The following is a 26,395-nucleotide window of genomic DNA, read 5'->3' as shown; positions in this document are numbered from 1 at the left end:
AATAGTTGGCTTTGCAAACATTGCCAACATTTTGTATATTTTCTGTCCACTGACATAGTTTAGTTGGTAAAATATTGGCTGAGCTAAAAGCTTTGCAGGTGGAAATGCATCTATAGTATTATGTGTTATTTTATACAGTTTTTAAATTTTTCTACTTTTTTAAAAATAATCAGTTGAATATTGACACTTTTACTAAATATACCCACGTAAAGACTATTTTAAAGTAAAAAGAGTACATTATGGTAGGTGTTATTTTCTAAATAGCAAATGTGCCAAATGTAACATCTGAATGTGGTAATAAATGAAGTTTCCTTTTGAACTAATGAAAAATTACTTGATATACTGAAATTCTCCTTCTTTGTTAATCTTTCTTTTGTAAACCTATACCCTTTCCAAATTGCTAATTTAGACCCTTTTCAGGAGCACAAAAGTTCTCCTTCAGAACCTGGAGTTTTGTTAGGGATCTCAACTTTTAGCAATATTTTATGAGTGCCAGCAATGTAAAATTAGACAGGTTCTGCTTCTACCACTACTGGCTTTTGAAACAAAGGCAGAATAGAGAAATTGTGCATGAATGTACCATGAGATCCCCTCACGATTGAGAAAGAGAAAGTTGACTTTTGAAAGTTTATGGACTCTTGATAGAAAGATGTTAGGGGATAGTAGGCACTGTTTGCATGCTGAAACACTAATTCAATCAGAAAAGCTGTGGATCCTAAGACAACATCTAAATTACTTGCTGGATATACACAGTGGGATGACAAAGTGTATATTTTGACAGAGGTAATACAATTATTTAATTTAAACTTACTGAGCCTCAAAAATTATGATTAGAGCTCAGAATTTTAATGACTTTAAAATTAGGAAAAACTGTGATGAAGTTGTAAACTCTGCTTGTATTTAGTATATATAATGAGTACTCTGTTATTAAAAAAAAGACTAAAATCCCTAAGCTTTCTTGTTAATACTGAAGATTAAAGACAACCATTTTTATATTTATGTGGTAACATACATATTACTTATAAGCTAAATAAGTTTACTATGTAAAAAGCATAAAGAGAAATATGCCATTTATTTTTATAAGATATTTGATTAAATAAAATTACTACAGCATTCTCATCATTCATCTATCACCTCACTTTCTAATTGATTTAATTTTTTAATATCTCCTTTCTAATTTGATTACCTAAACTTGCTGCAATTTCTTCATCTTGGCTGTTCTATATTCTGGTATGATATCACTTCCTTTCACTTTAGACTATTTTTCTCTCTTTCTTCTGCCTGCTGCTGATGCTGGTGTTCTGGCATGTTCCAAAGACAACTTTTGCATGCGTGGCCTGTCTAACTTTTATCCTGATTTAACGAAACGGATCCGTACTTCCTACCAGAGTAAGTTCAATAAAGGTTAGGCAAATAGCTTTTTTTTAAGTCATAATGCTTGAGTTAAATCCATATATCTGTGCTTAGTAATGTGTTTTTAAAAACACATTCAGCATGCATGCAAATTTTTGTTTTGTTATGGAAATGCAACCTGATAATTTTAATAAAAATTATATAAATATTTCAAATAGTTATATACCCATTTACCCATATTCATTGTTTCAGTGTTTATTTCAAACCATGTGTACCATGTGCTATTAGTCCAAGAGCCATTGTCTTTTGTTTTGAGGAGGAAGAGCCATGGTGTCCTTGTAAATAATAAACCTGATATTCTAGCATCAATAATAATTGAATGCTTATTTTGGAAACCTTATGCCTTTGGCCATTTTATAAAATTATTTTAACCAGGGCCACAATACTTGCTTTTTCTAATGTAATTAGATTTCTTGGAGGTAGCATTTCTGATGCTTTTCATTAAAATAGAATATACAAACACACATTTCTATAGTGATTTTAGGAAACAAACACTGTGAAACTGGGGAATCAAGGTCACAAATAAAAGTCACTAATATTAACATTTACCATGGTAGCAAATGCAAATCTGAAGATGGTGTGTCAGATATTCTATTAAATGGTGCAGAAAGAGTGGGGAGTGAGAGTATGATTGGAGGTGCAGATGATACTAGTGATACTATGGGTGAATATTTATTGACATGAGAAGATGTATATAATATGTTAATCAATATGTTTAAAAAGAACTTAATACATATAAGACAATCTCATATTTGTATAAAATATATATATGGATACATACATGTTTGTTGCTTGTATCCTAAATTTCTTCAGACCTCACCTCACCAGCTTGTACATACTTAATAGAATTACATCACTTATAAAAACCTAGAATTTTGTGTTCCATTAGCTAAAGGAAGTCAATACCTGTGAAAGCCTTAAAGTTTTTCTGGGGTGCAGAGGGTGACTTATTTTTGCTCGGAACTATTCTTTAGTTTTCTACGCTGAGCACCCCCTTTTTCAGTGCTTCCCACTGCCTCTACTCCTGGTGCTTGTGATAGAACACATATCTGTGTTGGCTTCTGCTGTTACTAAAACAGAAACTTATTAGGTATTATAACATTTCTTGACACCTGAAAATTATATGAAATTTTAGTTTCCATAATTAAAATTTCCATAAAAGTTGTATTGGAACACAGCCAAACTCATTCATTTACATATTGTTTCTGGCTGCTTCCAAACTACAATGGCAGAATTGAGTAGTTGCAACAGAAACCATATGGCCCCTAGAGAATGGACTTGAGGATACGGGGAAGGGGAAGGGTAAGCTGGGACAAAGTGAGAGAGTGGCATGGACATATATACACTACCAAACGTAAAATAGATAGCTAGTGGGAAGCAACTACATAGCACAGGGAGATCAGCTCGATGCTTTGTGACCACCTAGAGGGGTGGGATAGGGAGGGTGGGAGGGAGGGAGATGCAAGAGGGAAGAGATATGGGGACATATGTATAGGTATAACTGATTCACTTTGTTATAAAGCAGAAACTGACACACGATTGTAAAGCAATTATACTCAAATAAAGATGTTAAGGGCTTCCCTGGTGGCACAATGGTTGAGAGTCCGCCTGCCGATGCAGGGGACACGGGTTCGTGCCCTGGTCCGGGAAGATCCCACATGCCGCAGAGTGGCTGGGCCCGTGAGCCATGGCCGCTGAGCCTGCGTGTCCGGAGCCTGTGCTCCACAATGGGAGAGGCCACAACAGTGAGAGGCCCGTGTACAGCAAAAAAAAAAAAAAAAAAAAAAGAAAAGATGTTAAAAAAAAATAATTGCCCACCTTTAAAAGCAAAAAAGAAACCATATGGCCCATGAGACCTAAATATTTACTGTCTTGCTCCTCACATAAATTTGTTGACCTCTCTCCTATACTATTCTTCGTTACCCATCCCCTACCACCTAAATGGTTTCAGCCACAACCTTTCCTGAAAATAGTTTCCAGGTGGTTTAACACACATACTCAGACTTCAGAATCCTAGTTTAGCCTTCTCAAGGTAGACTCCCCCTACTGTGTGTGTGTGTGTGTGTGTAAGAATGCATCCATCTGTACAGATAGAAAAAGTTTCTGGAACATGAGACTGTAGATTTTATAAATTTCTTTTAATGTATTTTATGGTATTTCTATAATAAACACATAATGCTTTTATAGTAAAAAGAAGTTGGATTCTGAGGATAAGAAGCAGGCTCTTAATCTGAATTCTACAATATCAACCATGATATTAAAGTTAATTACTTCAATAATCTTATGTTGCCTTCAGAATAAAAAAGCCAAGATTTTAAACCTTCATTCAGGGTACTCTAAAATATAATTCTTATCTGCATCTTCAAATGAATTTTCTACTACTGCTATAAAAACACTCCTCTTAAGCCAGTGTATGTATCTTACTACACTTATAATTTATTTATAAGTGAAACTTTCCTTAGATTTCACTCCCTATAGTAAACCTTTCCTGCTGCCATTAGAGCCCTTTGCACCAATTCCTTAATTTAAATGTCTATAGTGCCTACGGTGTACAGGCTTCTACACAGTAGTGTCTGAACCATTTAATTGGTACTTAGATTTGTTTGTATTTTTATGCATATGCTCTACCTTTATAAATGCATGATAAGAACCTGAAAACCATATCTAAAATTGTTATTATCCTCTACACCCAGCACAAGTATGAGCTCAGCAAGTCAATGATGATGGTAGTGAAATAGAGCATGACAGGAGACTCTTTTTGCTAACAAGAATAGCCAGCAGAATTTTCAGATTTGATAAATGAGAGTAGACATGGCTTCTGGGTTCACTGGAATTTTGCAAAAGAAATCATAGTTTCTTCTAAACAAAGAATTAAAGTGTCAAGACGAGTAAAATCAAGTCCTCAGAAGGCCATAAAAGATGTTCTATGTCTTCCATGGGACTATGATTTGTGGATGCAAAGAAATGCTTTGGAAAGAGCAAGAGACATAGGGTGAGAAGGTTTATATCAAGTTCTGCCTTTTCTTCTTATTGACTACTCATTACATTTATAATCTTAAGCAAGTCATTTAACTGCTCTGAGTTTCTTTTTTCTCATATATAAAGTAAAAATCATAATCCCTACTTTCCCCTTAGAGACTTTTGGAACTTTTCAAGATTAGTGTTTATAATTGCACTTCTATAAATATTAGACATTATTATTATAATAGAAGATGAAACCACGTCACAGGTTAAATAACCTTTCCAGAATACAACAAATCTATGGAAGAATTTAGGGCTAACATCCAGTCAGCTGCCTCATCACCTAGTGCTCTTTCTACTTGTTATAATGAGAAGTTCTGCTAGTTAATGCTTTGTGGTTAAAGGTTTTTGTTTGTTGGTAATATCTATAATTTGACTACATAGTAGAAGTGCACATTTGAGAAAAGTTCACAATGTACATAAACAAAAGGACATGCTTGCTTGACAACTTAAAAGGTAGTTGAGAAAGAACATTATTAGAACAACCTTACCAGTGTTGAAGAGGTATTTACTTAAAAAAAATTGATAATATACCATTTGAACAAAAGGAGGTTTGGAAGGTATGCTTAAGGTAGAACATTGTCAGAAAAGGTGCTTGTGCATCAATTTCTAGTTATGCATTGGGGAATCCTTTGGAAAGTTTCAGTCCTATCTACAGACATTTTCTCTCTTTCACTGCATAGTTTGTTCAGAGTGTGGGGAGTCATAACAGATCCTGGAAATACAAATCAGTAACATAAAGAAAAATTGAACGAAAAGGGAAAGATAAGAGAAAACTAGCAAAGAGAGGCAAATAAACATTTTCAAAAATGAATGGAGCAGGCTTCCCTGGTGGCACAGTGGTTAAGAATCTGCCTGCCAATGCAGGGGATACAGGTTCGAGCCCTGGTCCGGGAAGATCCCACATGCCACGGAGCAACTAAATCCGTGAGCCACAACTACTTAGCCCACATGCCACAACTGAAGCCCACGAGCCTAGAGCCCATGCTCCACAACGAGAAGCCACCGTGATGAGAAGCCTGTGCACTGCAACGAAGAGTAGCCCCCACTTGCTGCAACTAGAGAAAGCCCACGCGCAGCAACAAAGACCCAACGCAGCCAAAAATAAATAAATAAAATTAATTTATTTTTTTTAAAATGGAGAAAGTCAAGAATGGAGGAGGAGTAAAACAATAAGAGGAATGCCTCAAGGAACAAAAACTAGCAAAAATTATGGTAAACAATGAATGGGAAAAGTCCATTTATTTAAAAAATATTTATTAAGCATCCTCTGTATAAAACATTTTTTAGGCAGTAGATATATAATGATGAATGAAATAATTATAGTCTCCCCTCAATTTATAAGAGAAAACATATAAAGAAATTCATAGATAAACAATTACAGTTGAAAAAAGAAAGCAATCCTATGAAAGAGAAAAATTAGACATGGAAAAGTTGGACCTATTTTTGAGAGTGTTGTTAGGGAAGGGCCTATCTGAGGAGGAAACATTTAAGTGAATCGTTACAAGATAAGAAGAAATCAGACAAAGCTTTGAACTTACACTTCTGACCATAGAGTAACAGGGACAAGATTTAACATCCTGCCTCAAACAAACAGAAACAGCCATAATAAATGAAGCTGTGGTTTTTAAGACATGGGACATCAGACAATGAAGAACAGTAATTTCTGACAGATAAGAAACAAAAGAAGTGAACCCTATAACCATACCTCTTTATTGCCCTGAGAGAGTTTCTAGACTGCAGCAAAGGGAGAAGGGGAAACCCAAGAGGAAACCAGTCAACTCCCTATGCTGAGAAGATGGAGATGAGAAACGGGGGAAACCAAAGCAGCTACAGCTCCTAAAGAGAGGATCCCAGAGATCTACAGTTTCCTCCTCCAACAGATCAACACATACCTATGATGTAGCTACACAGGGACAGGTAAAGAACCATCTGAAAGGATTAAAGGAAATGGTATCCAACACTCAAAGGGAATAGTGCCTATTTTTTCCCACCAGGCAGACTAAAAAAAAAAAAAACATATATATATATATATATATGAAATTCACATCTGCTTCTAATTAACATTGTACTGGGGATTCTAGCCAGTGTAGTCAGGCAAGAAAAAGAAAAGTTATCCAGACTGGAAAAGAAGTTAAATCATCCTTTTTCATAGACAGCATGATCTTCTATGAAGAAAATCTAATGAAGTCTACAAAAGAGCTACTAGAACTAGTAAGTGAGTTTAACAAAGTACAGGATATAAGGTCAGTATACAAAAATCAATTTTATTTCTGTCAACCTGCAACACTTAGCCATAAATTAAACAACAGATGTGAAAGACCCATGCGTTGAAAACCGGAAAACATTTCTGAGAGAAGTTAAAGGAGACCTTAAAAAATGAAAAATTACATGTCTCAATATTATTAAGATATCAGTTCTCTCCCAATTGATCTGTAGTTCAATACAATCCCAATAAATATCCAGCAGACTTTTTAATAGAAATTGACAAACTGATTCTAAAGTCCATATAGAAATGCAAAGGATTTATAGTAGTCAAAACAGCTTTTAAAAAGAACAATCTTGGAGAACCAACACTACCTAATTTCAAGACTTTTTTAAAAATTAGTATGTTATTGAGTCAGGGTGGTATTGGTCCAAAGACAGATATGTCAATGGAACTCAACAGACTCCAGAAATACATCTACATATATATGGACAACCGATTTTTTTACAAAGATGCAGAGGTAATTAAGCAGAGAAAGAATAATCTTTTCTACAAATGATATTTAAACAGTTGAATATCCTTTTGTAAAAAAAAATAACTTTGATCCATACTTTGTACTATATTTTTAACAGTTAATTTACAATGGATCATAAGCTTTAATATAAAACCTAAAACCATAAATCTAGGAAGAAAGGAGAAAAATTTTGTTACCTTAGGTTAGGCAAAAGTGTTTTAGGTAATATACCAATGACATGCTCCATAAAACAACAAATGTATGGATAAATTGGATTTTTTCAAAAGTAAAAATTTCTGCTCTTTATAAGACACTGTTTTGAGAGTGTAAATTTAAGCCATGGACTAGGAGAAAATATTTGCAAAGCATATATCTGATAAAGGACTTGTATCTAGAAAAACTTTTTTTAATTTCTCAGAACTCAATAATAAGCAAGCAACCCAATAAAAATATAGGCCAAAAATTTGAATAAATAATTCACAAATGAAAATATAGTGATAAAAATAAGCATATGAAAAGATACTCAAAAACATTCATTATTAAGAAAATCAAATTAAAACTACAATGAGATATAATAATACATCTATTATCATGACTATAATTTAAAAGACTGATCATACCAAGTACTGGCAAGAATGTAGAAGAAATAGAATCTCTTACACACTACTGGTGGGAATGTACAATGGTATAACCATTTGTCAGGTTCTAAAGATTTAAACATACACTTATAATATGACCTAGCCACTTTAGTTATTTATCCTAGATAAATGAAAGCATATATCCATACAAAGACATTCATAGCAGCCAAAAATTCAAATATCTTCAGTAATCAAAAACTAAAACAACTAAAATCTCCATCAAAAACTAAATGAATAAACAAATCTCGTATGTTTGTTCAGTGGTCTACTACGCAGTAATAAAAATGTATGCACTATTGATATGTGCTATACCATGGATGAATCTCAACATAATGAATCTTACATTGAATTAGAGAAACCAGACAAAAAAGGGCAGATACTGTATGATTCCATTTATATAAAATTCTAGGAACTGAAAACTAATGCAGAGTGACAGAAAGCAGACCAATGGTTGCCTGGGGATGGGGAAGGGGCTGATATGGAGAGGGCTGGAAGGGAGGGTTACAAAAGGACACAAAGAAACTCTTGGATACATTTATTATCTTGATTGTAGAGATGGTTTCACAGGGGTATACATATGTCAAGATTTATCAAATTAAATACTTTATAAATATGTCAGTTGAACCTCAAAGAGTTATTTTTTAAAAGAGAACTAGGCACATAAAGGGCAGGGAGCAGTGTATTCCAGGCAGAATGAACAGCTTATAAGAAGGTTCTAAGGTGGTTAAGGACTTTAACTATCTTCTAGAAATAGAAGGTCAAGGAGGCTTGGGGTGTAGTGATTGAGAGGGAAAGTGGGTTAAGATTTTGATGTCTAGATGAGCAGGGACAAGATCATACAAACTTCTAAAGCAATTATAAGAAATTCTGTTTTGAGCAAGAAAATGATATGCTTTGATTTATATCTTAAAAATGTTATCCACACTGCTGAATGAAGAAAATATTGTGGGGCCAAAAAGAATGAAAGCCAGTATACCAGTTGGGAGGGCAATATTATACTCCAGGCAGGAAAAGGTAGCTTTGGCCAGGGTGATAGTACTGTTGTTGGAGAAAAAAGATAGGTGCAAGAATCACTTACAGAGCTACTAATTATAATTCAATTTGGGAGATCAGAAAGTGGAATGAAAGATTATTTCCAAATTTGGGCTTGAGCCAATGACTGTCATGATATTATTTACAAAGATGAAGAAACTAGGGTTGAGGCACAGTATGTTGGTAGGGAATAGAGTTCGGTTTTAGACATGTTAAATTTTGGTGTGTATTGTTTATCCAAGTGAAGACGATAAGTGGATAGGTAAACAAATCTGAATATCAGGGCTGTAATTTAGTATGTAGTGGCATGGGAATGAAGTTATGTAGGCATGGAGGGAGCAGAAGAAGGGAAGAGGGGACTTGTGGATAAAGAAACAGGAATTTCAAAATTTAATTTCCAAAGGAGGAAGTATAGCTGGCAGAGAGGACTTGCCAGAGAGAAGAGAAGAAATGAGACTATTGCAGAAGCCAAATTAAAGGGGAGTGTTTCAAGAAGTGGTCAACCACATCAAATGCTACAGATAGGATAAGTAGGGTAAGCTTAGAAAAGGGTCTAGTGCGTGCTGTGCTGTGAAGGTTATCAGTGACTCTCTAAAAAGTAGTTTTGAAAAATATTGGGATAGAAGCTACAATTATATTAGACTAAGGAGTGGCAAGTGAGGAAACAGCACAAGTAAATAACTCTTTTGAGGTGTTTGGTTATGAAGGGGTGCCAAAAAATAGGTCAGTACCTGCATTGGAATAAAGTGTTAAAAGAAGGATTTTTTTCATTTTAGATAAAGAGCATATTTTAAAGTTGATGTGAATATTGAATGATCCATAGAGAAAGAGAGATTGGTGGTAGGGGACAGAGGGAATAATAACTAAGGAAGCAAAATCCTTCTGAAAGTTACAGGAGAGGAAATCAGAGCATATGTGCAAAGATTAGTATTTAATAGGAAGTTTTCTCTATTGTAATAGAGAGGTACATAAAAGAAAAGGAGAAAGCTACAGAATCAGAGGGATAAGTTACAAAATGTATGATTTGGTTGAGAAATGAAACAAGTGATTTTTACATCTCTGCTTTTCAGTTCTGTATTTTAATAGGTTTCTTTTTGAAATCAGTTTTACAGTGTTTTCTTACTCCAAACTTTGTACTGAAAAGCACACTGATCTGTAATTAGTAGGTAAAATATAAGGTTCATCTTTGAATTCTAAAAAAATGAACAAAGAAATTAAAAATAGGGGGGAAATTACTTAGTAATATATGTGAGTTTTCTAGAGTTTAGTTTAATAGTAATTTCAGTGTGACTCGAACAAATAAAACAGCTAATATAACTTAGGGCAGTGGTTCTCAACCCGGCATGATTTTGTCCCCCAGAGGATATTTGGCAATGTCTGGAAACATTTTTTGTTGTCACAACTGGGGGGAGGAGTACTCTACTGGCATCTAGTGGGTAGAAGCCATAGATGCTGATAAACATCCTGCAATATATCACCCCACAACAAAAAAATTATTTGGCTAAAATGTCAATCAAATTTGAAAGCATTGAGACCAGAGAAGTTTATATGGTAAATGGTAATTTGGTAAGAACATTCCCAAAGTGTAGACTATTTATATATGTGAAGACATTTGTACACTGGGTATTAGTCTCCTAAAGAATATTGGTATTTTATTTAACATTCACAAGTTGCTACTTCAAATAAGATATTGATTAAATTATCCATTAAGACACGTTATAGGTATATATTCTTAGAAATCTTTAAATAAATGTTGATATAATTCATTGTACCCAAGGGGGTTTTGTCTTCTGATATTCAATTATTTATTTACAATATCTCTATCTGATCTTAACCGGGATTTACTATTTTCTAATGAATCACCATACAAATCTTCCAAATTTAGTTGTCCATTTGCTTTACTTTATCCATATATCAGACATAACTTTCTCCACATAATCTTTGGGAAATCTCACCATTGAGTGTTAAATATATTATGAGGAAAAACACAATTATTTGGCATTACCCTGAGCACTTCAATGAATACCTACTAGTGTCAGTAATGGATTAACCAGTTTACCTGGTTTCCATTCCTTTGTTCCACATGCCTTCAATACAGCTTTAACAGTATTTCCAAGAGATTAGATATAAGTGGAGGGGCTTTCCATTTCCAGATAGGATGTTGAAAGATATAAAAATTCTTCATCCCCATGGTAACAATGATGACACAACAATAATAAAATCCTGTGATAATAACAATGATAAAATTAAAATTATACTTTTCTACAAGGCTTCTGAAGAGTGGATTCAAAGAAGCCTTGATTAACTGAATTCCAGAGAGATAAGAGCCATTCATAGATAAGCAGAAAACCACAGCTGCTTTTATACCTGGGGCAAGTGACTGAGCTGGACACAGGTCAGGAAAGGAATGGGCCTTCTATAGATGGGCAGACTGCAAAGAATAGGAACAACTATAGGTTTAATGACTATCTGGACTGAACTGTTGAATGGGAATCTGAAATAGCTCTAAACACAAAATTATTCAGCTTGGCAATTCTCTGCCAACTAACCCCACCACTCTCAGAATTTTTCTGAGAAAGTGGCAGCAAATGAGAAAGCACAGAGAATTTATGCACTCCCAAAGTGCTTGCATTCAGGGTTTATTATAGAATTTGACCCAAGCTGAATTAAACTATCTGAAACTGCATCTCAACCCTCTTTCTGCACAAATACTGGGAAAATTAGGAATCAGCCCCTCGAGGAAGGGTTAGGGAAGTTTGAGTGTTGGATTGAGGAGCAAAGAGATTTTGAAGGGAAACCTAATCTAATTAAAGCTGCAGACCAGCCCTAGTTCAATTCAGTACTGTAGAATCTGATTGATTAGCACTTCACTTGAGTTGTCTAAGGACCAAAATTGGTAAGGCTATAAAAAACTTAAGCAAATCTCTTAACCAAATTGACCTAACTGACATAAATAGACACCTACACCACACTAATGAAAATGTGCATTTTTTTCATTAGATGTGGAATATTCACAAATATAGACTGAGTCATGAAACAATAAAGAATTAAAATCAAGCAGAGTAAGTTCTCTGATCATAAAAGAAATTAAATTAGAAATCAGTAACAAATATGTCTTAAAATCCCCAAATATTTGAAAATTAAGAATAGCTCATGACTTAAAAAAGAAATCACAAGGGAATTTTAAAAATATTTTTAACTTAGTGAAAGTATAAACACAAAATATCAAAATTTGTGATATTAAGATGTTACTAAAGTAGTGCCTAATGGAAAATTTACAACATTAGAAGCTTAAATTAGAAAAAAGATCTCAGATCAGTAATCTAATAGCTCTACCAATATCAGACAAAATAGATTTTAAATCAAAAAATGTCACTAAAGGACAATTTAAAATGATTAAATGGTCAATATATCAAAAAGATATAACAATTATAAATATATGCACCTGACAACAGAGCTACAAAGTACATGAAGCAATATCTGACAGAATCAAAGGGATAGACAATTCAACAATTATTGGTAATTTTAATACTCCACTTTTAAATATAATACGAGAACTAGGCAGAAGGCGAAAGAGGAAATAGAAGACTTGAAAAATGCCATGTATAAGACCTGTACACTCAAATCTACAGAAAGAACATTATTTAAATGGAGGAGATACCATCTTTATGGGTTGGAAGACTCAATATTTTTAAGATATTTATTCTACCAAATTATCTATAGATTTATCACAACTCAATAATAATCTAACATATCTTTTTATAGAAATTGACAAACTGATTTTAAAATATATGTAGAAATGCAAAGAATCTAGAATAACTAAAACACTTTTGCAAAAGAACAAAGTTGGAAGATTTCACTTCCTGATTACAAGATGTAATATAAACCTGCATTAATTAGATAGTGTGGTAGTCAAAAAAAAAAAAAAAAGAAAAATAGGCCAATGATTACAGAATAGAGAATCCAGAACTTGACCCACACATACATGGTCAATTTATTTTTGACTAAGGCACTAACACAAATCAATGAGGAAGGAAAATCTTTTTAATAAATAATCATGAACAACTGGGCAAATAGGGGGAAAATGGACCTTAATCCCTACCTCACACCATAATCAAAATTAACTGAAGATTAATTATAGCCCTGAAAATGAATGCTAAAAATTAAAAAAGTTTCTTGAGAAAACAAAGAGTGATATTTTCATTACCATGGGGTAGGCAATGATTACTTATACAGGAACCAAAAAAAAATTCTAAAGAAAAAAAAATCAATAAATTGCCCTTAAGGCAAATTAATCTTTTGCTCATCAAAAGACATCTTATTGTCACCAAGAAAATGGAAAGTTAAGTCACAAATTGAAGAAAATATTCACAATACCTACTTCCGACAAAAGACTCTTAAGCAAAATATATAAAGAATTCTATTGAAGATTTGGCACTGCTCAGTTCTGTAACCTTAAATAGTTTAAACTCTCCGAATTACAGTTTCTTATTTATAAAATGTAAGGGTTGGGATAGAGTGTGACAATGGACATTTTCTAAAATTATATGGTTTTTTTGAAGCTACAGCAAGTTTATTGGTACAAATTATATAAAGGAGGTGGTGGAAAGGAATATGAATAAAGATGGTTTGGGTAATTGACAATGGCTCTTAAGTACCCCTGGGTATGGGATTTACATTAAAGTGGAAACTCTGAATACTTATTTACAAAGAAAAAATATGAAACTCTCCAATAAGGGTAGGAAAACCCTAAGGATATTTTGTGAATGACACAGGAAAGCAGACTGGCAGATAGTGGGAATTACAAAATGTTTATTAATCTATTGTGCCTATCCTTATATTTTTCAGGAAAGTGACAATAGAATATAAGAAATATTAGAAATGAGAAAAATATAGTGCTTATTATAAGAAGGAATTTGATACCATTGAACAAATCATTTAGTATTTACTATACAATACTGCATTTTTATAAATAGGTATAGTATTTAAAATTTGTTATATCTCCTTGAAGGTCTTTTAAAAAGCCAATAACCATTTCTCTTGGAAGTGGAAGATTTGATTAGATCTTTTTAAAAACCCCTTCTACTTCATGTTTTTCTTGGTCTATTTTCAGATGAAACTACATCATTTACTAAAATAGTTACTTCATATGAAAAAATAAGAAAACGACTTTTATATCTTTCCACCATCGTATTCAGTTACCCTTTATATATCAGTTATTGCTTATTTTTTCCTATGTCATTGTTAAAAATTTTCAAAATCATTATCATAACATAAGCATAGAAAAGTTCTCACGGGGGAAAAATAAAACCTTTTAAAACTTATAGGAATTAATAAGAATTATCTACGATATTTTAGCAAATTTTCTCATTTTTTGTCATTTTATTTTCAGGTTTAACTGAGCTGAATGACAGTCCAGTTCCCCTGGAACTTGAGCGTTGCAAGTCTCCCACTTCAGGTAAACATGAGTGGTATTTTTCAATCTTCTGAAGATTACTTCACTGCAGTAATCTACTGCTTTATCTTCATAATTCTTGAGAAATTCATAATTTTGGTAATTAGGTGTAATTTCATTTTGAAATTTAACCATAAGCAAATTCTATTCCAAAATAAAATAGAAATAAATGTCTTAAAATATTTATTACTTCCCAAAAAATTAAGATCAGAGGTATGAGTATAATACTTTTAAAAACATTTTAAAGGAAGTTATTTTGCAGATATATTAATAATGCTAAGTAAAAATTGTAATATTATACAGAAACTGTCTCATAGCTAGAGCTGAATTAGTGGGAAATATATACTGTAGGTGCAGTAACATATGAAACCATCCCTCTGGATCATAGTTTTGAAACATGTATATTCATTGGCAAAAGAAAAATGATAATATATGTTGTGAGCCCATTACATTAAAAATATGAGTATAAAGCTTCTTAGGAATAAGTTTTTAAGGTCTGTGAAAAAAAAGGTATAGTACAAATTGTTGGGTGTCAGCATTGTGAATAATTTGCTTTTTAAAAATTTTTTATTTACCTGATTTTTCTGTAATATACACATAGTAATGTGTAAATTTTTAAGCACCAAAAGATTAGGTATATCTTTGACATTGAATTGTAGATCTGTTTTCACAGAGTATCAAAAAATTATTTTTTAATTTAAATTATTTTATTTTTAACTTCATGCAAATTTATAAACATTTAGTTATCTCTTTATAAAGCAATGAATTTTGACTTTTAGAAATTCAGCTGGAATTGTGACATTCTTCAATCTACTTCCTTAAGAGTTGTTAGTTGTTTATTGTTATTCTTCAGGAATGTAGGCTGAATAGAATCTAGTTGTGTCCTGTGTAAATTTCTGTTTTAATCATATCCATCTAATCCTTATTTTACTGCTTTCATGTTAAGCATGGTCTCATACATTTACCCTTTCTTTTGCATTCCCATTGGCACCATCCTAATATAGGTATTTATTACACCATACCTAGAATATTACAAAATTATTCTAACAGGTGTCTCTATTTTCCATCTCTCCCTCTTAGAATTCATTTTGCATATCATGTTGCAAAATTAATCTCCTTAAAATATTACTTTGATACTTTCCCGTGTCAGAAATCTTCAATTAAAATATAATTTAATATTCTATATCAAATTCAATTAATTTAATCTCACTTTAAATTCTCATCCATAATCTGAATTTGAATAGTAATACATTTATTAGGTTCTAATATCAAAAAGAAATAGAATAAAAAAAAATTTCCCTCCCATCCTTCCCCATACATTGTTTCCACTCTCTTGAAAAATTAAACATTATTGGTAGTTTCTTGTTTATCCTTCCAGGCAATTTGTGTTTGTAAACAAACCAGAAAGAAACAGACTTTTGCCTTCTGTTTTGTACAAAAGTAGTAATATTATGCACTTCGTTGTACTTTGCTTGTTTCACTTTACAGTGTATCTTGCTTTCCATTTCATTACATAAAGTATTTTCTTATTATTTACATTTATATGATATTGAATTACGTGTGTGTACTATAATTTAATCATTTTACCAATTAAAGGACACATAGTTTAGTGCCAGTCTATTGCTATGTCAAACAACGCCACAGTGACTAACCTTGGTACATTCCTCACTTTAAATGTGTGCAGGTATATCTATCAGATAAATTCCTAAAATTGAAGTTGCTGGGTCAAAGAGTATACACCTGTTTAATCTTTATAGATACTCCCCAACTGCTCTTCTTGGGGTTTGCAACAGTTCTCTCTCCTTCTAGCAATAACATGAAAATATTGGTTATCAAATTTTTTTATCTTTGCAAGTCTATTTGGTAAAAAGAATATGTCAATGCAGTTTCAATTTACCTCTCACATATTGTAAGTGATGTTGAACACCCTTTTATATATTTAAGAGTTCTTTAAATATTTTTTGTAAATTATCTATTCATATACTTTGCCCATTTTCTATAGGGTTGTTCATTCTTTTTAAATTAATTAGTCCTCTTCATAAGTTAAGAAGATTTTCCCTTTATGACATGAGATCCAAGTATTTTTCTCAATTTTAACTTTTAACTTTGCTTGTGGTATATCTTGCTTTAGAGCAGTTTTTTTCTAATCATTGATCTTTTCTTTTAAGGACTTCTTTATGCCCAATAATTTAAATACTATTGGTTATCTACTTTTTAACATTTTAGTAGAATTCCCCTGTCATTTACCCTTTATAGTTACTTATCTTGTACGTTTGTACTTTCTCTGAAAAGAAAAATTTTTTCATTACGGAACATTTCTAAAAATATACAATACACATATGAAAAGATTGAGAGCCTTTCTTTAATTAGGGTAACTAAGTTGATCTATTTTGCTGTTTAAACCCAAACAGTGGTTTTACTGGGTTTTTTTAATTTATTTTTTAGCTTACTGATTTCTGCTTTATCTTTATTAGTCTCCTCTGTTTTCCTTCATTTTACTTTTTCCTTTTTCACCTTTTTGTGGTAGATTCTTAATTCATTTATATTTATTTCTTACATATTGATAAAACAAGGCTAAATTTCTCTTTGTACTGTGTTTTAACATGTAATAGCTTTTGATATATTATGATTGCATTAACAGTATTTTCTATATAGTAAACAGTTTGTTTGTTTATATTTCTTTGACCCAAGAGTTATTTAATGTAAATGTGTGGCATTAGGTAGCTGTAAGTTTTACCTTATTAATCATGTTATTTAAGTCTCTCATGTCATTACTTATATTTTGATTACTTGACTTGTCAAAGATGGGGAAAAGGTGAATTAAAATATTGTATTAATCATGTGTTTCTATTTTTCCTTGTATCTGCTGTTTATTTTTTAAAATATTCATGTGTAAATATTCAAAGATATATCCATACATTCTTTACCATTAATCACCATTGTTCATTTCATATTGTGTCCTTCACCTGAATTCACCTTGTTTGCTATTAATACCACAACTCTTGCTTTTATTTGTAATTTCTTTTTGTATTCCTTGGCCTTACCTCTTTTGAGGTAAACTTTTTTTAAACTGAGGTGCAATATGTAAACCTCAAAGTGCATAATTCTTAAGAGTTCAGGTAGACTAGTTTTTACAAACGAATACACCAAGTAAACTTACCCAGATCAAGATATGGAATGTTACTGGAACCCCGGGCACCTCCCCTTATGCCTCTCTCAGCCACTAACCCCCACAAAGGTACCTGCTATTCTGACTTTTATCATCATAGATTAGTTTTGTGGGTTTTGGACTCTCAGATGAATGGAATCATTCAGTATTTACTTTTATTTTTTGCTTATTTTGTTCAACATTATGTGTATGATATCTATGTTGCTGAATGATTTTTATTGATGTGTAATGATCCATTATATGAATATATCTCAATTTATTTATGCAGTTTATTATTGCTGAACATTTTAGGTGGTTTTCAGTTGGGGACTATTATAAGTAAAGCTTTTATGACCAATCTTGTCTAATTTTTAATACAAATATAACTCATTTCTGTGTTACATGTATCTGGGAGTGGGTTTTGAGGTCATAGGGTATGCATATGTTCAGCTTCAGGAAATACTACCAAGTTTTCTAAAGTGGTTGCACCAATTTTACTTCCATTAACGGTGTATAAAAGTTCTATTTGTTCCACATACTTTCCAATTTTCTTTTTTCAGTTTCAATCATTCTGGAGTGTATATAGTGCTGTCTTGCTGTAGAATTAACTTGCAGTGCATATCCCTGACGTCTAATGATTTTGATGAACTTTTACATTTATTGACTATTTTTAATATCCTCTTTTGTAAGATATTCAAGTATTTTACTCATTTTTATTATGTTGCCAACTTTCTTTGATATATAAGAAATTCTGCATATGTATGTAGATAGGTAGATACATACATAAAAAGAAGTAGTTTTTTTGGATGTATATAGGGCAAAATATCTTTTCCCATTCTGTGCCTTGCTTTTACTCTCTTAAAGGTGATCCTTCCATGAGCAGAAGTTTTTAATGCTAATGTTATTCAATTGATCAATACTTTCTTTTATTGTTAGTGCTTTATGTGCTTTGTTTTATTTTTAAGAAAATCGTTGCCCACCCCAAGTTCATAAAACTATTTCCCTGTCTTCTAGGAGGCTTATTGTTGTACCTTCACTTTTTTTTTTTTTTTTTTTTTTTTTTTTGGGTTTTTTTGCGGTACGCGGGCTTCTCACCGCTGTGGCCTCTCCCGTCGCGGAGCACAGGCTCCGGACGCGCAGGCTCAGCGGCCATGGCTCACAGGCCCAGCCGCTCCGCGGCATGTGGGATCCTCCCCGACCGGGGCACGAACCCGCGTCCCCTGCATCGGCAGGCGGACTCCCAACCACTGCGCCACCAGGGAAGCCCTGTACCTTCACTTTTAAGTTCAAGTTCCATTTGAAATGTATTTCTGTGTCTAATGTGAGGAAAGAGTCAAGGTTTATTACTTTCATTTAGGTATCCAGTTGACAAGGACCATGTATGAGAAAACTATCATTTCCCCCACTACACTAAAATGGTACTTTTGCCACAAATTAGTGTACTCTACCATGTATGTGCATGTTTCTAGACTTTATGTTCTATTTCATTTGTGTGTTTACCATTAATCCGATTCCACACTGTTTTAATTGCTGTAGCTTTATAGTATTGCTGGTAGTATAGGTCCTTCAATTTTGTTTTTGTAGCTCTTTTTCAAGAATGCTATAGCTATTTTAGGTCTTTTCATATAACTTTTAGAAAAAACCTGTCAGTTTGCACACAAATATGTTTGGATAGTGATTGTAATTTTATTTCATCTATAGATCAGTTGGTCAGAAATGACATTCAACAATGAATTTTCCACTTGGTATCTCTCCATTTATGTGTCTTCTTTACTTTAATATTTTTAGTCTTCTTTGTAGAGGTCTTACACATCTTTCATTAGCTTTATTACTCAGTATTTGATATTTTTATGTTGTAAATTTTAAAATATCTTTTTATTATTTTTTATGGCTAGAATATAAAAATAATTAATTTTTGTATATTGACCTCATGTCTGGAATATTTGATAAAACTTATTTCAGTAATTTGTCAATTCTTTTAGATTATCTATGTATCCAATTATGCTCCCCCCTGTTAAAATGACAGCTCCATTTCTTCTTTCTAAAGGAAAAAATTAGCTAGGACCTCCAAAACAATGCTGAATAGATGTGGTGTTAGCAGATATCTTTTCTTTTTTCCAGTCTCAGGTATGAGCTTTTCAAGATTTCAGAGTTAATTATGAGGAATATCTCTGAGTAAGAGAGGTCAGAAATTAGGAGAGCCAGAAACTGATAATCATTTTATAACTCTGCTTTCCTACATGGATCTTAAACTCCCTTTTAGCCCAATAAACCACAATATAGGGTGAAGTTTAATATTTTATTAAATTAAATATTAATAGAATAATAATTCTAATTAATAGAATGACTATTAAATATTTCCTTTAGGATGATGAGAGAGACAAGAGTAGGGATGGGAGCTGAAAGGGTCCCAGTGAGCCAACCAGAATGCTGATGTTCTCAGCTTCCAGGATAACAATCATTTCATATTATTCATTCACCCAACTATTTAACAAGTAATTTACAGTATCTACAGTTAGAGTGATATTATGATATCCACTGAGAATAAACTAATGAACAAAATTAACATACCCCATGCCAAATGGAACTGACAGTCTATATGCAGAAACCAACATTAAAGCAATAGTTATACAAATTGTTATTATTTTTCTTTAAAGCTGTGTAACCATTTTTCCCTCACCAGGTAAGCTTGTGCAGTTTGTGCACTGCATAAACATACATCCCAAGGGGGTGAGCAGAAGCTAACATGAGCCCTAGCTCCACTTACCTGGAACAGAACTGCAGTCCCCTAAAGGAAACAGCCCCTTTTTCTTTGGCCCAAGAAACTAACCAAGCCTTCAACTGTAGGGTTATATCTGCCCACAAGGTGTGCATTTTTCTAATTTGTCCTACTTGCAGGTTTGCCTTTAAAAATCATTTTCCCTGTTCAACATCATTTTCTAGGTTAGCATTATGTCCTAATACAGCTGCGACCTATGCAGCTATCCATCCTCATGATTCTCACTGTCCACAATATACAACAGACTTATAATGCTACCAAATTCAAGTGAAGACTAGGGTGATAGAAATATTTATCCTTAAAAATATCTTGGGCTTCCCTGGTGGCGCAGTGGTTGAGAGTCCGCCTGCTGATGCAGGGGACGCGGGTTCGTGCCCCGGTCCGGGAAGATCCCACATGCCACGGAGCAGCTGGGCCCGTGAGCCATGGCCGCTGAGCCTGTGCGTCTGGAGCCTGTGCTCCACAACGGGAGAGGCCACAACAGTGAGAGGCCCACATACCGCAAAAAAAAAAAAAATCTTTATTAAAAAATATCACAAAAAATAATGTCACAAAATACTAAAAAAGAAGTAATCAACTCTGTTGTTCTCAAACCTGAGTTAGAACTAGGTCTCATAGCCTAGTTTGAATGCTGCCTCTGTGTGATTCTACATGTCTAGAACCCCATTACATCCTCCAAAGAAGAATGCTTCTTCCTTCCAAAGAGTCCTCTGTTGAGGCAGTACCAAAATACTCAGGTAAAGGCACAAAACAGACACCCTTCCAAATAGTTATCATGAAATTCACCTCTAAGGTAAAAATAGTTGGTTTACTTGGGCTAAAAATTACATGCCAATAGTTTTTTATTCCCTTCCTTTAGGACTTGCTACCAGAACTCCCGAGGCAGCACCAGGCTTTTATAGGAATGAAATACCAGCTGTGAGACAGAGGAATCAAGTACATCACTTGCCAGGTGAAAGTGAAAATCTCTTTTATGAACAAAGAAGTTATTCATACTCCATAATTTTCTAGACTTCACAATTTGTCTCAAAACCTTTATTCTTACTTGTTGTGCTGAAAACACAGGTCTCTCATGGTGAATGAAGACTAATTTTCCTAAAGCAATGGTTAAAACTACAGACACCAACTTCAGGAGATATAAAGCAGGAATACCTAAGGCTTTTGACATTTGCCATAGAATTTAGATAGTGGTGGGGTTTTTTTTTACTGTAAACCTGGATAATTTCATCAGGCCTATAAGAAAATAATGGAGTGGCCAACAGATAATTTAGGGAAAACCTAAGAGCCAAAAAGTAGTTTTGTAAAAATTCTCCTTAACTCTTCATGATACAATTAAATATTTTCTGTGATCAGAAACAACTATGATTGATTATCATGGAAACTCCAAAACATCACCTCAGAGGGGCACTGCTCTCTCAAAAGTAGTGAGCAGGAAAAAGGTCCTGTAAATTTTATGCAGATTCTTTGACTATTTGATGCTGCTCATAGGGACCAAATCAGAATCAAACACAAGTTGTACAGCCTTCTTAAATTAGGCATTCATTAAAAAATAGTTGTGATTAGATTTACAACTTTAACAAGCCTGAATTACCAATGTTCTAGACCCCAAGTAAAGTCAGTGACTAAGGAACCTAAAAATAATTGTAACCCACAATTTTCCAAGACAGCAGTTTCTTTTTTTTTCCTTGTGTAATACAACACCCCTGTGATATGCCTTTTTTCTGATGAGAAAACTGAAGCTCAGAGTATTTAAATAAGTGGAGCTAGAATCCCAACTGAGTTTTATTTGGTTGTAAAGCCTAAGCTTTCCCCCTGATTTTCATTAATAAATTGAGAACAAAATGGGAATTACAAAAAATAATCACAATTGGAATTATATGACATCCGGTTAGTGGAGAAAAGATGGCAGAGTAGAAGGATGTGAGCACACCCCTTCTTACAAAAACACCAAAATAATAACTGCTGAATAATAAACCACAAAAAATGCTGGAAAATACCAAAAATGATCCTCTACATCCTACAAGACAAAGAAACCTCAGTGAGACAGTAGGAGCACAATTGTGATAAATCCCATACCCACCAAGTGGTCAATCCACAAACTGGAAAATAATTATACCACAGAAGTTCTCCCACAGGAGTGAAAGTCTGAGCCCCACATCAGGCTCCCTAGCCTGGGGTTCTAGCAATGGAAGGAAGAGCCCACAGAGAATCTGGCTTTGAAGGGCAGTGGAGTTTGATCACAGGAATTCCACAGGACTGGGGGAGACAAAGACTCCACTCTTGGAGGCACACACAAGGGCTCGTGTGCACCAGGACCAGGAAAAAAAGAAGATGCCTCATAAGAGCCTGGGGCAGACTTACCTGCTAGTACTGGGGGGTTCTCCTGTGGAGGTTGGGGGGGCAGCTGTGGCTCACTGCAAGGACAAAAACACTGGTGGAAACTCATTGGTGTGATCCCTCCTGGAGGCCATCATTTCCTCTCCAAGATCTGGCCCCACCCAACAGCCTGTAGGCTCCAGTGTGGGGACACCGCAGGCCAAACAACCTAAAGGGCAGGAACTCAGCCCCATGCATCATCCACCAGGCCACTTAAAGTCTTCTGAGCACACAGCTGCCCGTAAAACACATCCCCTGACATGGCCCTGCCCTCCAGAGGAAAAAGACCCAGCTCCAGCCGCCAGTGGGCAGGAAGCAGTCCCTCCCATCATGAAGCCTTCATAAGCCTCTTAGACAGCCTCATCCACCAGGGGGAAGATAACAAAAGCAAAAGAACTACAACCCCACAGCCTGAGGAATGGAAACCACAATCACAGAAAATTAGACAACATGAGACATCAGAGGAATATGTCCCAGATGAAGGAAGAAGATAAAACCCCAGAAGAACAGCTAAATGAAGTGAGATAGGCAATCTACCTGAAAAACAATTCAGAGTAATGATAGTAAAGATGATCCAAGATCTCAGAAAAAGAATGGAGGCACAGATCAAAAAGATACAAGAAATGTTTAACAAAGACCTAGAAGAACTAAAGACCAAACAAACAGATGAATAATATGATAAGTGAAATACAAAATACACTGGAAGGAATCAATAGCAGAATAAGTGAGGCAGAAGAATGGATAAGTGAACTGGAAGACAGAATGGTGGAAATCACTGCTACAGAACAGAATAAAGAAAAAAGAATGAAAAGAAATGAAGACAGTCTAAGAGTCCTCTGGGACAATATAAAATGCACCAACATTCACTTTATAGGGGTCCTAGAAGGAGGAGAGAGAGAGAAAGGACCTGAGAAAACATTTGAAGAGATAATAGTTGAAAACTTCCCTAACATGGGAAAGGAAACAGTCAAAGTCTAGGAAGCACAGAGAGTCCCAGGCAGGATAAACCCAAGAAGGAACATGCAGAGACACACAGTAATCAAATTGAAAAAATTAAAGTCAAAGAAAAAATATTAAAAACAACAAGAGAAAAATCAACAAATAATATACAAGGGAACTCCCATAAGGTTATCAGCTGATTTTTCAGCAGAAATTCTGCAGGCCAGAAGGGGTTGGCAAGATACATTTAAAGTGATGAAAGGGAAGAACCTACAACCAAGAATACGCTACCCAGCAAGGTTCTCATTCAGATTTGATGGAGAAGTCAAAAGCTTTACAGACAAGCAAAAGCTAAGAGAATTCAGCACTACCAGACCAGCTTTACAAAATATGCTAAAGGAACTTCTCTAGGTGGAAAAGAAAAGGCCACAACTAAAACCAAGAAAATTACAAAGGGAAAAGCTCTCTGGTAAAGGCCAACACACAGTAAAGGTAGGAAATCATCCACATACAAATACGAATTCAAAACCAGCAATTGTGAGAAGAGGAGAGTACAAATGCAGGATATTGGAAATGCATTTAAAATGAAAAGATCATCAACTTAAAACAATCTTCTTTATACATAGAGTGCTACATCAAAACCTCATGGTAACCACAAATGGAAAATCTACAAAGATACACAAAAAAGAAAAAGCAATCCAAACACAACATGAAAGATATTCATCATATCACAAGAGAAGAGAACAAAACAGGAAGAAAAAAGACCTTCAAAAACAAATCCAAAACAATTAACAAAATGGAAATAAGAATATGTATATCAGTAATTACCTTAAACATAAACAGATTAAATGCCCCAACCAAAAGACAGAGTGGCTGAATGGATACAAAAACAAGACTCATATATGTGCTCTCTACAAGAGACCCACCCACTTCAGATCTAGGGACAAATACAGCCTGAAAGTGAGGGGATGGAAAAAGGTATTCCATGCAAATGGAAATCAAAAGAAAGCTGGAGTAACAATACTCATATCAGAGAAAATAGACTTTGAAATAAAGACTGTTACAAGAGAAAAAGAAAGACACTACATAATGATCAAGGAATAAATCCAAGAAGAAGATACAATTGTAAAGATTTATGCACCCAACATAGGAGCATCTCAATATATAAGGCAAACACTAACAGCCATAAAAGGAGAAATTGACAATAACACAATAACAGTGGGGGACTTTAACACCCCACTTTCCTCAATAGAAAGATTGACAGACAGAAGATCAGTAAGGAAACACAGGCCTTAAATGACACATTAGACCAGATGGACTTAATTGATATTTATAGACCACTCCATCCAAAAGCAAGAGAATACACATTCTTCTCAAGCACACATGGAACATTCTGAAGGATAGATCACATGCTAGGCCACAAAGTGAGCCTCGGAAAATTTAAGAAAACTGAAATCATATCAAGCATATTTTCGAACCACAACACTATGAGATTAGAAATCAACTACAAGAAAAAAAAAACTAAAAAAAACACATATACTTGGAGGATAAACAATATGCTACTAAACAACCAATGGCTCACTGAAGAAATCAAAAAGGAAATAATACCTAGAGACAAATGAAAACAAAAGCACAATGATCTAAAACCTATGGGATGCAGCAAAAGCAGTTCTAAGAGGAAAGTTTATAGCAATATAGTCTTACCACAGGAAACAAGAAAATCTCAAATAAACAAGTTAACCTTACAACTAAAGCAACTAGAGAAACAAACAACAAAACCCAAAGTTAGTAGAAGGAAAGAAATCATAAAGCTCAGAGAGGAAATAAATGAAATAGAGACAAAAAAACAATAGCAAAGATCAAGGAATCTAAAATCTGGTTCTTTGAAAGATAAACAATATTGATAAACCTTTAGCCAGAATCATCAAGAAAAAAAGAGAGAGGGCTCAAATCAATAAAATTAGGAATGAAAAAGGAAAAGTTACAATGGACACCACAGAAATACAAAGCATAATAAGAGACCACTACAATCAACTCTATGCCAACAACATGGACAACCTACAAGAAACGGACAAATTCTTAGAAAGGTACAACCTTCCAAGACTGAACCAGGAAGAAATTGAAAATATGAACAGACCAATCACAATTACTGAAATTGAAACTGTGATTTAAAAACTCCCAACAGGGCTTTCCTGATGGCGTAGTGGTTGAGAGTCTGCCTGCTGATGCAGTGGACACGGGTTTGTGCCCCGGTCTGGGAAGATCCCACGTGCTGCAGAGCAGCTGGGCCTGTGAGCCATGGCCGCTGAGCCTGCACATCCAGAGCCTGTGCTCCGCAACGGGAGAGGCCACAACAGTGAGAGGCCCGCATACCAAAAAAAACAATAATAATAAATAAATAATAAAAACTCCCAACAAAAGTCCACAACCAGATGGCTTCACAGGCGAATTCTATCAAACATTTAGAGAAGAGGTAACACCTATCCTTCTGAAACTCTTCCAAAAAATTGCAGAGGAAGGAACACTACCAAACTCATTCTATGAGGCCACCATCACCCTGATACCAAAACCAGACAAAGATATCACACAAAAAAGAAAACTACAGGTCAATATCGCTGATGAACATAGATGCAAAAATTCTCAACAAAGTACTAGCAAACTGAATCCAACAATACAATAAAAAGATCATACACCATGATCAAGTGGGATTTATCCCAGGGATGCAAAGATTCTTCAATATCTGCAAATCAATGTGATACACCACATCAACAGATTGAAGAATATAAGCCATATAATCATCTCAATAGATGCAGAAAAAGCTTTTGACAAAATTCAACACCGATTTATGGTGAAAGCTCTCCAGAAAGTGGGCAC

The 26,395-nt window shown here is 34.2% G+C and overlaps 1 protein-coding gene across 2 annotated transcripts in view; it reads left to right on the top strand.

Annotated features, from left to right (window-relative positions):
• Positions 1–26,395, top strand: part of STXBP5L (syntaxin binding protein 5 like) — a 405,174-nt gene that overhangs the window by 313,557 nt on the left and 65,222 nt on the right. Inside the window, exons 19-20 of one of the 2 annotated variants that reach the window (XM_032630474.1) lie at positions 1,318–1,389; positions 14,217–14,282. In XM_032630474.1, coding sequence (XP_032486365.1) covers positions 1,318–1,389; positions 14,217–14,282 — 138 coding nt within the window. The remainder of the gene's footprint in view (positions 1–1,317; positions 1,390–14,216; positions 14,283–26,395) is intronic. The other variant, XM_032630475.1, reaches the window with a different exon arrangement.

The sequence above is a fragment of the Phocoena sinus genome, chromosome 4, assembly GCF_008692025.1.
Source record: "Phocoena sinus isolate mPhoSin1 chromosome 4, mPhoSin1.pri, whole genome shotgun sequence".
In the NCBI taxonomy this organism is placed as follows: Eukaryota; Metazoa; Chordata; class Mammalia; order Artiodactyla; family Phocoenidae; genus Phocoena; species Phocoena sinus.
The sequence above is the reverse complement of the archived record's forward strand: the minus strand, read 5'-3'. Positions and strand labels throughout refer to the sequence as shown.